General features: G+C 39.2%; 1 protein-coding gene across 1 annotated transcript; it reads left to right on the top strand.

The window, feature by feature from the left end:
* The first annotated feature begins 2,702 nt into the window (after positions 1–2,702).
* LOC139191919 (uncharacterized) lies at positions 2,703–6,041 on the top strand. Its single transcript, XM_070812949.1, has 9 exons — positions 2,703–3,352; positions 3,467–3,479; positions 3,594–3,713; positions 3,822–4,021; positions 4,196–4,368; positions 4,513–4,649; positions 4,784–4,874; positions 5,528–5,589; positions 5,694–6,041. Exons 1-9 carry the CDS (start codon positions 2,703–2,705, stop codon positions 6,039–6,041), a joined length of 1,794 nt encoding a protein of 597 aa, XP_070669050.1.
* The last annotated feature ends 8,413 nt before the right edge of the window (positions 6,042–14,454 follow it).

The raw sequence follows: 14,454 nt of genomic DNA, 5'->3' as shown, positions 1-14,454 counted from the left end.
CACTCGTTTCTTCTCCAATCTAACCTTGGTGTAGACACTTAGAGGTTCTCAATTTTGGGAACTTGGAGAACCATATTCTTCCATCCAAATCCACGGATCTAAGAAGCAAGGAATGAAGGCCCTCTCTTTGGGTGATTAGCCTTTGCTTATGCAAAGAGGAATCTACAAAGGTATAAATTTCTCAACTCACTTTGATTTGAGTTGAGTCTTGGTTCACCAATCTACTAGGCTTTGAATTTCATGGGTAATGTTTTATTTTTGAATGCATGCAAGCATGATTCCGCCTTTTAATTGTTAAATGCATGCTATAGATGTTATTCAAATGAACATGTTTTCACAAAATCATCCTTAAGAATACTCTATGATATGATTAAGAATCTCTGGCCAGAGTATGAATGAGATTTAGGAAGTCGTTCCAAATCACATTCAAGGTAATCATATAAGTAAATGAATCACATTGGATAGTAGACATGATTAAACTATCAAACCAAACAATGTGGTCAAGAGTATTGTATTAGAGAAAGACCATATTGCATTGTAATCCTAAACTGAATAGGTTTTCTACCTCTTCTGATTAGCTTGCGTAACCATGACATACTGCTAGGTGTCACTCATGGTTTGTGGAAGCCCTAAACGTGTATAATCACTAAAGGGAGAATTGAAAGTAAGTTTCAATTCACAATCGATTTGAAAGAGTTCTAATCGCCCACTGCCTCGCTAAAAGGAACCTAATGGATCGTACACCGTGTAAGGTGGAGATTGAAAAAACAATGGAGATGAGTAAGGATAATTAAATGGTTTAATTATTTATGGCAAGGATTAATTAATATGTTAATTAATCAAACGAATAAAGTTCGTTAAAGACCTCGGGTTAGTTTTGGGCCACAAGGCCCAATGGGATTTGAATGTCAAGCCCATTAACTCAACTTGTATGACAACTTGAATAAACAAAAGGCTTGAAAGCCCAATAAACCCTTAAGGCCGGCCAAATAGAGGAGGGTAGTGAACTTGCTTTAATTGCAAGTTTGCCACTCCATTGTGAGGTGGTATAAAGGCAACTTTATAGCCATTTCATCCTTAGGGTTTTCTTTTGGAGAAAGGATAAGAACACAATGCTCTCCTTTTCTCTGAGAGGCCGGCCCCCTTGGAGGAGATTAGCTAGCAATCTTTCATCCTCCAAGGTCACTCATCTCTTCTTGAAGTCCCTCCTTGGTGTGGAAAAATTAGAGGTTCTCAATTTTGGGAACTTGGAGAATCCTTTCTACCATCCTCCTCCAAGAAATCGATGGAACTAAGAAGCAAGGAATGAAGGCCCTCTCCTTGGGTGATTAGCCTTTGCTTATGCAAAGAGGAATCCACAAAGGTATAAAATATCTCAACTCACTTTGTTCTTGAGTTGAGTCTTGGTTCACCTTTCTACTAGGCTTTGAATTTCATGGGTAATGTTTTGTTTTTGAGTGCATACAAGCATGATTTCGCCTTTAAATGTTAATTGCATGCCATAGATGTTGCTCAAATGAACATGTTTTTCACAAAATGTCCTTCAACTACCTGGTTTTTAGGTTCGGACCTGCATCTCGGTGGAGACAGAAGTCTTATCAGTTATCACTAGAGGAAGTTGCTGATTGGGAAATTTTTAAGTAGTTATTTCAGAAGAGATTCATTCTTCCGGAGTATATGGATTGCAAGAAGCAAGAATTCACGCACCTAAAGCAAGGAAAGATGATAGTTAATGAGTACTACATGAGGTTTATTGATTTGTCTCGTTATGATCCGGAGGTTGCTGCTAATCCTGTTAAGATGCTTCGTCGTTTCAGATTGGATACTCAGAAGAAATGGCGTTTTATGGCAACCACAACTCCTTGTGCTACTTACCAAGAGTTTTATGAGATCCTGCTGCGGATTGAAGATTAAGAGAATATGCCTAGTGAGAGTGAGAAGGAAGAAAATGATGGAAATTAGAAGAAAAATGATAAAGGTAAGGGTCAATCATCTCAGAGACCTCGTATCAAAGTTTTAAGTGAAGTGGTGCCAGTTCTAGTTCTTCTAGTGGGGGTATGAGTTCCATTGGGCAGAGGAAAGGTGGTAGATTTTCTGGAGGTCCTTGTTTCCAGAGGCAGATAGATTTTGGTGGCTCTGTTGGTTCTGGTAGTCCGTTTTGTTGTAGATGTAACAGTCGACATTTTGGTGAGTGTAAGCAGGGTAGTAGAGGATGGTTGATCTGTGTTCAATTAGGGCATAGGGTTATGCATTGTCCTCAGAATCAGCAGAGGCCCTAACATCATTCCTTACCACCCCCAAGGCCGACCCATCAAGTTTCAGCACCTAGTGGTTATGCCCAAGTGGGTCGTGGAGGTGCTTATCATTATTAAGGTGATGTAGCTCCTTATTTTGCAGGGAAGTATCAGTATCAGCAGGACCCATATCAGCAGAGTAGTTATCCTCAGTATTTTGGAGATTATGTGCCATATCCGCCATATTCACCTGTTGGATCACAATGGTACCTTGGTGGATAGTACCAATACTTGGAGGTTGCTTCTAGTAGTGCAGGATCATCGAGGCAGCCCAGTCAGCCGGTTCAGGGGCGTAATGTGCAAGGTCGTAGCGGTCAAACTAGCACACGTCGTGGAGGTCGACAGCAGGCTTAGGGACTTATTCACCACATGACACTGCAGGATGCTTAGAATAATCTTGATTTGATCATGGGCACGTTGAATATTCTTGGTCATTTTGCTAGAGTATTAATTGATTATGGGGCTATGCATTCTGTTATTTATTATACGTTTGCTCAGTTGACTCAACCTCACCCTACACCTCTAGGGTATGATTTAGAGTTCGCTATGCCTAGAGGAGAGAGATGTTATATTAGTTGTGTTTATCCAGGGTGTCCCGTGTTAGTGGAGGATGTAGTCATGCCAGCTAATCTCATCCCATTAGATATTGTTGATTTTGATGTGATTTTGGGCACAAATTGGTTGCATTATAATCGTGCCAATATAGATTGCTACGGGAAATCAGTTACTTTTCATCGTCCTGGATTGCCTGAGGTTACATTTGTTGGCGAGTGTAGTGGGGTGAGGCATGGTGTTATTTCTGCCATAAGAGCTAAAAGGTTGCTAGAGAAAGGCTGTCAGGGATATTTGGCTCATGTGGTGTTGAATGATTATACTTCTACTAATGTGGAGAATGTTCGAGTGGTCAGGGATTTTCCTGACGCATTCCCTGATGATTTACCTGGATTTCCGCCACACCGAGATGTGGAGTTCACCATTGATTTACTTCCAGGTACAGATCCTATATCTTTGACTCCTTATCGAATGGCTCCTGCTGAATTGAGGGAATTGAAGATTCAGTTGCAGGAATTAGTTGATAAAGGTTTTATTCAGCCTAGTACTTCACCTTGGGGAGCTCCAGTTTTATTTGTGAGGAAGAAAGACGTGACTTTGAGGCTATGTATTGATTATAGGCAATTAAATCGGGTAACGATTAAAAACCGTTAGCCATTGCCGTGTATAGATGATTTGTTTGATTAGCTTTGAGGTGCCTATGTGTTTTCTAAGATTGATTTGATGTTTGGTTATTATCAATTGAAGATTAAAAGTGACGATGTCCCTAAGATGGCTTTTAGGACTCGATATGGTAATTATGAGTTTCTTGTGATGTCGTTCGGGATAACTAATGCACTTGCAGCTTTTATGGACTTGATGAATCAAGTATTCTAGCAATATCTAGACAGGTTTATCATTGTCTTTATTGATGATATTCCGGTGTACTCTAAGTTGAAATCAAAGCATGTTCGACATCTTACTTTGGTGTTGCAGAAATTGAGGGAACACCAGTTGTATGCTAAGTTTAGCAAATGCCAATTTTGGCTAGATCAAGTGGCATTTTTTGGGCATGTCATATCTTCTCAAGGTATTCAGGTGGATCATCTAAAGATAGCAGCTGTTGAGAATTGGGAGCAACCACGAACCGTCACTGAGGTACAGAGTTTGCTTGGCCTAGCAGGTTATTATGGACGGTTTGGTAAAGATTTTTCAGTTATTGCATTACAACTGATGAGATTGACTAGGAAAGATGTTAAGTTTGAGTGGGATAATAACTGTGAGCAGAGTTTTCAGTAGTTGAAATATTGTCTCACTCGTGCGCCTATTTTGACGCTTCCTGATGATAGTGGTAATTTTGTGATCTACAGTGATGCTTCCCTGAATGGTCTGGGATGTGTGTTGATGCATCATGGTAGGGTGATTGCTTATGCTTCGCGTCAGTTGAAGCCTTATGAGATGAATTATCCTACTCATGATCTTGAATTAGCGGCTATTGTCTTTGCCTTGAAGATTTGGAGATATTATCTTTATGGTGAAAAATGTAAGATTTTTACAAACCATAAGAGTCTTTAGTATCTTTTCACTCAAAAGGATCTTAATCTTCGACAATGAAGATGGATTGAGTTGCTCAGTGATTATGATTGCACGATTTATTATCACCCTGGCCGTTCAAATGTGGTGGCAGATGCATTTAGTAGGAAACCTCAAGCGAGAATTAATGCTTTGTACGTTTGTCATGTTCCTCTTCTTGTGGATTTGAGGTTTATTGGAGTGAAGTTAGAGGTGGAAGATAGAGATGACACCTTACTTGCTAATTTCCAGGTTAGACCAATTTTAATTGATCGAGTGCTCGAGGCTTAGTTGAATGATGAGGAAACCCAGGAATTAATTCAAGCAAGAAATGATAGGAAAAAAAAGATCTAAGAATTAGATAATCGGATGGCATACTTATGCAGGAAGGAAGAATGTATGTGCCGAATAATGCAGAGTTAAAGAAAGAAATTCTTGATGAAGCGCATGTATCAGCATATGCAATGCATCCTGGAGGTACTAAAATGTATCATACCATTTGACCATTTTATTATTGGTCGGGTATGAAAAGGGAAAATGCTGAGTACGTGAGTAGGTGTGCCATTTGTCAGCAGTCAAAGCTGAGAGGAAAAAACCATTTGGATTGATGTAGCCACTTCTCATTCCACAATGGAAGCGGGAAGATATTAATATGGATTTTGTGTACAAGCTTCCTTGTACACAAAATGGTTATGATGGCATTTGGGTGATAGTAGATCGGCTTACTAAGTCAGCTCATTTTATTCTTGTGAGGGAGAAATATTCTTTAAGCGGATTAGATGAATTGTTCATATCGAAGATTGTTAAGTATCATGGAGTTTCGGTTAGTATTATCTCAAATCGGGATCCTAAATTTACTTCTAAGTTCTGGGTAGCATTTCAGGAGGCTGTTGGTTCGAATTTACTTTATAGTATGACATATCATCCTCAGACAAACGGGCAATCTAGGAGGACTATTCAGATGTTGGAGGATATGCTGAGGTCTTCGATATTGTAGTTTGGTGACACTTGGCATCAACGGTTAGATTTGATGGAGTTTGCATATAACAACAGCTACCATTCACGTATTGGTATGTCACCATTTGAGGCACTTTATGGCAAGTCTTGTCGTACTCTTTTGTGTTGGTTAGAGGTTGGTGAAAGAGTTTTAGTGGGCCTTGAGATGGTAGAGGAGACTACTCAGAATATTCAGGTAATTAAATTTAACTGAAAGTGGCCCAGGATCGACAAAATAGTCTAGCAGACAGGTATGCCACTGATCGAGTGTATAAAGTGGGTGATTGGGTATTTTTGAAGCTATCACCATGGAGAGATGTGGTGAGGTTTGGGAAAAAAGGTAAGCTAAGTCCTAGGTACATCGGACCGTACCAGATCACCGAGCGAGTCGATGAAGTTGCTTACAGGCTTGAGTTGCCTCCAAAGTTGTCTCAAGTGCACGATGTGTTCCATGTTTCTATGCTTCGTCATTATGTTTCTGGTCCATCGCATGTGATACTTCCTCAACCACTGGAAATTCATTCAGAATTGACTTATGATGAGGAGCCAGTGACGATTTTTTATTGGAAATATAAGGTTTTAAGGAATAAGACTATGCGCTTAGTGAAAGTTTTGTGGAGGAATAATTTAGTGGAAGAGGCTACCTAAGAGACACAGGATCATATGCAGGAAATGTATCCGCACTTATTTTATGATTATTAGTGGTTGTACTTTATTGTATGGAATTTTGGGGACGAAATTTTCTTAAGGGGGTAGGTTGTGACAACCCGTCCCGAAATATTTTATTGATGGTGTGAAATGACTCATATGCCCTTTAATTGTTGAGTTGTGTGTGCGTAAATGGGCTAAGGTTTTGGACCAATTAGTTCTATTCCTAATTAATTGGATCCAATTAGAACTAAAAGAGTTAAGGTTTTGTTTGATTGGCTACAAACTGGACCACACACACACCCATACCAAACCGTTGACTCTCTCTCCCTCAGATTTCTTCCATTGTCGGTACAACTGTACAGACAACTCTCAAATTACCCTTGCATAAACGGATCGACGTCAAGAAGGTTGTTCTTGTGTTCCCTATGAGTCCAGAAGCTCATCCATGCCATTAGTTCGATGTGAGAACTCGTAGAGTGCGAGAACCAAAAAACCCCGATTTGGTGCGCTGTTCACTCGACGTGATTGCGGAGGTTTCAGGTAGTTTTGAGACTTAAGAAAGTTCTATTCTTGCTTTTCTAGCACTTTGGATTAACTTTGGAAGAGTTTTGACGTAAAAATACTCGAGTTCATTGTGTTACAGGGATGGCCGAATTATTGATATTTTTCCGGCGAAATCCCGTGAGTTTAGGACCTAAAAGTGGTATGGTTTTTTCTTCTAAATTTAAGCTTCAGTTTGGTGAAAATTTCATGGATTTTGGTTGAGAAATGGAGGTGATATTGAAGTTCTAAATTTTTCCAGAATCTGGCAATCGCAGAGGTCATTGGCGCCGGACTCCGACGAACCAAGGTTGAAGGAAGAGAATATTCTGTCAACTTTGACAAAATATGCTAAAGACGTCAGGTATCTTTAATGTCATATTCTATATTTTAACAGAATATTCCTTAATGCCATTAAGGAATCCGTTAGTGTCACAGGCACGTGCCGGTGTGTAGGCTGCGTGTCTAGCCGTGCCTTGGCCGCCGCGTGATGGCGCGTGAGTGGTCGGAAAATTTTTCTAAAAATATGGGGATGTTCCTGAGGTTGAGTAGGTCACGATGGTATTTTCAAATACCCCAATTAAGTAATGTATGAGAAATTATTACCTAGTTTTGTTTATGTGCTTAAAAATAACGTGTAAATAGTTGTTTCGCATATAGGTGAGGCTTATCCTGAGGATGAGCACAGTCAAGCAAGGCTCAGGGGTTACAACCCTTCCAGCTATCAATGAGTAGGCTTTTGGTTTGCAGTATATATCTATATACTTGATATTTTTCCTAGAAAACTTAATTAAATGATTTGATACATTGAAATGCCATGTCAAATGCTCTTTATGTTTAATTGTGCATTATTATGGTTATATATATATATATATTGTTGCTCGATGCTGTGGACACTCAGGTAAGCTTCAGGTGAGTATATTGTGGTAGTGATGGTAATGAGTATATTAGTGCTGAGATGTATTTCAAGCTATTTATCCTACACCCCAGTGTTAGTGCTCCGCCCGAGGATAAGGCCTAGCCGTCACGTGATCGTTCACCTCTTGCACCTCACACTCACCTTGGATCCAAGACAGGTGCCAACCTATCGTACATACCATTTTAGGTGGTTCTGACTCGACTTGTAGGTGGCCTGCGATACTTCGCATAGCCTTCACGTGACCGTAACACTTGAGCGTATTTATTTACACCTAGCCTATCGTACAGATCACATTAGGTGGTTCCAACTTGTGTGCAGAATTTGATTGATGAGTTGTGGACCCAATCGTACAGGTCACTTTAGGTGACTCCGGCTGGCATACTATTTCATATTGATTTATTGCACCTGGCTTACTTATTCTTTCCTGAGATTTGACATGGTATATTCGGTGTATTGTTATTTTGAATATGATTTTGAGATATAATCGTATATGCTATTTTCTGGGAATTATACAGGTTCTACGGCGAAGGGTTACTACTTTTGATAAATGAAATGGTTTTTGAAAAGCTTTGTTTTTGCCCACTCACACTTTCTATTTTGCGCCCTTCCAGGTTCTAGTTAGGAGTGCTCGTTGGTGGCTCACGAGGATTTCACGGTAGCTCTGACAAATTATCACTAATGTAGGACCATATTTAGTATTGTATAATTAGTATTCGTCCTGCTAGACTGCACTTAGGCTACCTATGCTCTGGTTATGTGTAGTCACCTTTAATATCACACTTTCTCCTTATCTCATCTAGTGTTTAGTCAATTGGTTTTTATTTCTTCATATTTCTTATATCTTTATTGCTTCCGCACTGTGCACATAGCTACGTCACCTTCACGTGACGGCCAGCATGCCTCAAATTTAGGTCGGGGTGTGTGACTTCTTGTGATTATTAATATATGCAAGTTCACTTAGGATGAATACCACGTCTTAAGGGTTGCATGGTTTTTCAAAAGGTTTCACATAACTTAATGAGTTATGCATGTTTAGATTTGATCTGAATACCACAGATAGATTGCATGTTTGATATACGTTCTATGTTGGGGGTCCAAGTAGGCATATATTAGGAAAACCTAAGCTTCAAAATGTGCATGTATAAGTCATAAGTAATTGAGAGAACTATATAGGATTGTTAAAGTGACGGCGGATCCCTAGTGCTCTCTTAATTTGATTTTTCCAAAACTATTTTCTTTTCCTTTCAGCTTTAATATTGCAAATTGTCTTATTTTTATTAGTTAAATTCATTTTATTAAATTAGGTCATAAAAATCAATCACCTCAATTTTCTCCTTTACAACAATTAATTGGAATTTGATTTGCTTCGATTTATTTAATAATCCTTATGAAGAACGACATTGCAAGATCCGTTTATACTGCAATAACCTTGTCATTCTTGTAAGTAATATAAGAGTTTTTAACCCTTTTGCGTGTGTGGTAAAATCTCTATCAATTAGCCACCGGTGGGGTTTGAACCCACACCGTCATGCAATGGTTCAACACATTTCCATCACTGTGATAACGGGCCACTTGCAATTGATTCTGACTCATTTAATGCTTTAATTAAGATATTTTGAAAAATAATATTTTTTGCTCTCGTTGTCTTAAGAAAGCAAACCCTGATTAAACAAATAATGGAAGTCGCCATACTGTCAACGACCCTTTGAATTACTATGTATATGTTAATATTATAGCTTAATTTAATATTAAGAGGAGGGAAGGAGTGGAATGGTTCGAAACTCCCATGATAATTTAAGGGAAGAAGAATTTTGAACTTGGAACGTAAGTACGAAAAATCAACACCCTATTTATTAAAATATTAGACTACATGCAAATTATACGATTGGCAAGCTATGGCTTGTTCCAGTAAGTAAGAAAATGTATTATCATGCCAGAAAATTGACTCTTCGATATAAATTAAACATTGGTTTTGTCACGAAAGAAGAAGTCATTGGATAGTTCGTGAAGGAAGTGACGATGTTTACAATAAAAATATATATATGCACAAATTCAAAACCTTTTTTATTTTTTTTTCCAAATGCACAAATTCAAAACTTAGTGAGTTGACTATTTGCAAGCTTCCAAGTTTCCAGAATCTAATTTTTATTTTATTTTTCTTCAAATAGTTAACACGATGTTAATTAGTTGATAGGAGCATATTTATGCGACTTAGTTGGCTTGTTCTTGTGCATTTATGTCGTGTCTCTTTAGTTATTTTAGTGTTTAAAGTCATTTTCGTGTGTTTTCAGATTTTAAGGACAAAGTAGGCAAGAAGATGCATTTTGGAGCAAAATGGAGCTTGGAATGCATGTCACATATTTGGAACCAAGGTTTGGACGAAATTGAAGAATTAAAGAGGCTAAGAATGTGAAGAATTAATGTACAAAGGATCAAGAATTCAGCCACAAAAGAACACCCACTCCTTGCCGTGTAACCACATAGCATTCCCTTTGGATTCCCATGCATGCTTAATCATCCTTGTCCCCTAAAATATTTCTGATTTCATGCCTCAATTCACTCAATTATCACACTCAATTGCTGCATACCTCTTGTTCCCTTCACCCATCAGATTTCACACAACTTTCATAACCATTCCATGCACCAATTGATGCTCCATCATCCACATTTGGGATCCAATGTTGTGTGCAACACATGTTGCTGCACCTTTGACTAATTTCTGAAACATTTCACCTCCCCTTTTCATTTCCATGCAATGAACACAATCATTCATGCTCCCTAGCTGAAATACCAATCCATTTTACCCTCCATACTTTGCATCATTGCTCCATTTTCATCCTTGGACCATTGCACACCACAAATTCACCCTCCTTGCTGTGCATTTTCCCCACTGCCCAATCTGATTCTCTAGGGTTTTTGGGGCCTATATATACATGTTTACACCCCTTGGCAAAGGGTTCACACTTTCATATTCACCATTCATCACAGAAATTCGTCCATACTCACCCTAGGCAGCAAAACACCCCAAAAACACCATTCTAGTGCCCAGAAAATATCACAGCCACTCCACCTTCTTCCACCCTCTTTGCCGAAGTTCTCCACCACCCTTCCACCATCAAACACTCCTCTACACTCACCATAAACCTTTCTGCACCATAGAACTACCCAAAACCTGTCCACAAACCAATCTGCCACAAGCAAGGGAAATGAGGAATCTTGGATGCACTTGCTGCCAAGTTGGAGCATTCTAGGTGTTTTCTTTCTTTGGATTTTAATGTCTAATTCATGTAATCTTTGTTTTGCTTTAAGTATGATTGGCTAATTTCATTTTGGCTAAAGGTGGATTCAAAACCATGATTATATATGTGAAATAAGTTGATTACTTTCAGTTATCGTTGTATAAGTCGTGAATACAATTTGCTTAACCGTTTGATTTAGAACATATTCTTGTATGTTGGTTGAGAGTGCACGCTTAATTTGCATGCTTGAATTTGATGCTAGGATATAAGTTTGTTTCACCTAATCGTTATGAATTTATATTCGTAAGTAGTGAAGGTCGCTAGTCACGATCATGTTAAGTAGATTCCTGGCAAGAGTATCATGCTTTTCATAGTTACGAATGCCTTGTCGATGCTTATGATTTCCAAAGAACGTAATGATTCTAACTTGTGTCTTTATCACGCTGTTCATATAAAGAACTTGTTGGGATTAATTTGTTTGCGATGCATATTCATCCAATTAAATGATTCTAGGGAAATCTGAAGGTTAATTTAAGCGGACCTAATTAACTTGGAGTGTCGAGATTCATAACTTATTAAATTGATAACTGAAAATTGATTTAGGTTGCATATATTTCATGTGTGGAGAAGAACCCCTTAGCCATTCCATCATCCATTGATTATTCATAACTTTGTGTTACAATCTGTTTCTATTACAATTTGTTTTCCTTGCAATCTGTCCATTTAGTTCATTTTCGTCCAAATCAATTCCCCATTTATTTTGAAGTCCTAGATTAGTTAGAAAGTGTGTTGGTTTATGTTTTTAAGTGTTTTGGTACAAGTTAAAACCCAAATTCGTCCAAATTGGTGCTTTGTGTTCAAAACTGCCCAGAAAGTGTTTTTAAGGCAGTTTTGAGTCTTTTAGTTGCTGTTTTGAGTTATTGGTTTATTTTAGTATTTTAAACGTGAGTTTTGCATTCTTTGAGTCTAATCTAGTGTTTTAAACTTTGTTTTTACATTTCTAAGTCAGTTTTCAAGTGTTTAGCAATCCCTCCTAATCCCCGGTTTAGAACGATCCCTACTTACATACTTTGCTACAATTGATAAAAAGAGGGTTTAATTTTGTGTGTTAACTTATTTTTCACATCAAATTTTTGGCGCCGTTGCCGGGGATTAGCAACTTTGCTAATCTCTTGGATTGTTTTCTTTTGAATTATTGTATTTTGTTTAAGTTTCTGTTTAAGTTGCTGATTTGTTTTGTTTTCTTTGTTTTTAGGTACTAGTGCATGACTCGAAGTTCCCGACCTGTTCATGAGCATATCTTAGACTTTGACGACGACTTCGAGAGAACTTTGAGAAGAAGGAGGAAACAACAGCACAAGGAGGATCCCACGGCACAAGTGGGTGGAGAAGAGCAAGGTATAGCCATGGACAACCGTACGCTCAAGGAGCTTGCCGCCTCGGGTTTGGATAATGCCGCACCATTGTGTATCCAATATCCCATGGCTGCTCAAGGTAAAACCGAAGAGTTCGAGTTAAAGTCAAGTTTGCTCCACCACATTCCAAAGTTCCATGGGCTGTCCATGGAGGATCCGAACAAACATTTGAAAGAATTTGAAGTGGTGTGCTCAAGTATGACTCCGGTTACCGTTGACGGAAGTATTTTAAAGATGAAGGCTTTTCCATTCTCTTTAATGGACAAAGCCAAGGATTGGTTATACGAGTTGGCTCCCGGTACAGTTACATCTTGGGAGAGTATGAAAAGGGCGTTTCTGGAGAAGTTTTTCCCAACTTCTCGCATCATTCTTCTTCGTAAAAAAATAAGTGGAATTCAACAAGATGAAGGTGAGTCTTTTCCTACATATTATGAATGATTTAAATCACTTGTTGCTTCTTGTCCACAACATCAGATGAAGGAGGAATTGCTTTTGCAATACTTCTACGAAGGGCTCTTACCACTAGAACGTCAAATGCTCGATGCCTCGGCGGGTGGAGCATTGGTAGACAAAACGCCCATGGCTGCAAAAATCTTGATTGCTAATCGAGCATTGAACGCTCAACAATACGAGGGTGTAGGCCAAAAAGTCCCCCACGGCAACAAGTGCATGAGGTAAGTTCCACTTCCAATATTCAATCTCAGTTAGCTAATCTTACTTCTCTTGTTTCACAGATGGCCGAGGGAATGAAGATTCAAGGACCCATGGTGTGTGGCGTATGTTCTATCCAAGGACATGCATCCGAAAAGTGTCCTCAACTCATTGAGAATGGTGGATGGGAGAGCGCTAATGCCATTGGGTTTCAAAGCCAAAATCAGCCAAGACATGATCCATATTCCAACACGTATAATCCGAGGTGGAGAGACCATCCAAACTTCAAATGGAGAGAGCCACAACAAGCCCAACCACAAGGAGGCTTTAGGCAACAACCCCTGGGCTTCTACAACAAACCATACGTACCCCCTCAAGTCCAACCACAATCTGCCCCAAATAATTCAGGTAATGCTTTGGATAATGATACACTTGTTAAGTTACTAACCACTTTGACTAATGGGCAGGAAAATCAAAACAAAAGAGTGGACCAACTAGAGAAACAAATGGGGCAAATTGCCGAGGTTGTTGGGCAGATTAGAGACCAAGGAAGGCTTCCTAGTTCTACCATTCCAAACCCGAAGGGAGGCTTTGAAAGTGCAAAGGCCATACTCTTGAGAAGTGGAAAAGAGATTGGGGCAGGTTCTTCATCAAAAACAGGTCACAAAGAGGATGAAAAACTTCAATTTGAGGAGGAGGAAGCATGCCCACCCACGGCAAAGGTGAACACACCTATGCCGCAAGCCCCTATGGCTCCAAATCTGTCCAATTCATCCAATAAAGGTAAGAATGTGTCAAATTTGGTTTCTACTAATGTTGTGCCTTCAAATGCTCCTTTTCCTAGCAGGTTTGTGCAAACAAAGAAGGAAGAAGCTGAAAAGGACATCCTTGAGACACTTAGGAAAGTTCAAGTCAACATACCCTTGTTGGATGCCATTAAGCAAGTCCCGAGATACGCTAAATTTTTAAAGGAGCTATGCACCACTAGGAAGAGGATTTCAACCAAGGAGGTTGTGAAGGTAGGTGAAAATGTCTCCGCCATCTTGCAACGTAAACTACCCCCCAAATGCAAAGATCCGGGTAGCTTTACAATTCCGTGCGTCATTGGTAACACTCGTTTCAAATCTGCTATGCTAGATTTAGGAGCCTCTATAAATGTTATGCCATACTCCATTTATGTATCTATGAACTTAGGTGAGTTGAAACATGATGGTGTAATCATACAATTGGCCGATAGATCTAACGCTTATCCAAAGGGAATGTTGGAAGACGTTTTGGTGCAGGTTGATCATTTAGTCTTCCCAGCAGATTTTTATGTGCTTGAAATGGATGAATCGGATCATGCTTCTTCATTGCCCATCCTCCTTGGAAGGCCATTCATGAAGACGGCCCGAACGAAGATTGACGTGTATAGTGGAACGTTGTCCATGGAATTTGATGAGGAAGTTGTTAATTTTAATCTTTCTGATTCCATTAAGTACCCTGGTGAGGACCATTCATGTTTCTCTATTGATATAATTGACTCTTTGGCGCAGGGATATCTTGAAGATTTGAATGACGATGCGCTTGAAAAAGTCATTACACGAGGAATGGAACTCACAACCAAGGGGGCAGATTCTAGTGTAACCCACGACATACATGGACTA

The sequence above is a fragment of the Malus domestica genome, chromosome 15, assembly GCF_042453785.1.
Source record: "Malus domestica chromosome 15, GDT2T_hap1".
In the NCBI taxonomy this organism is placed as follows: domain Eukaryota; kingdom Viridiplantae; phylum Streptophyta; class Magnoliopsida; order Rosales; family Rosaceae; genus Malus; species Malus domestica.
The sequence above is the reverse complement of the archived record's forward strand: the minus strand, read 5'-3'. Positions and strand labels throughout refer to the sequence as shown.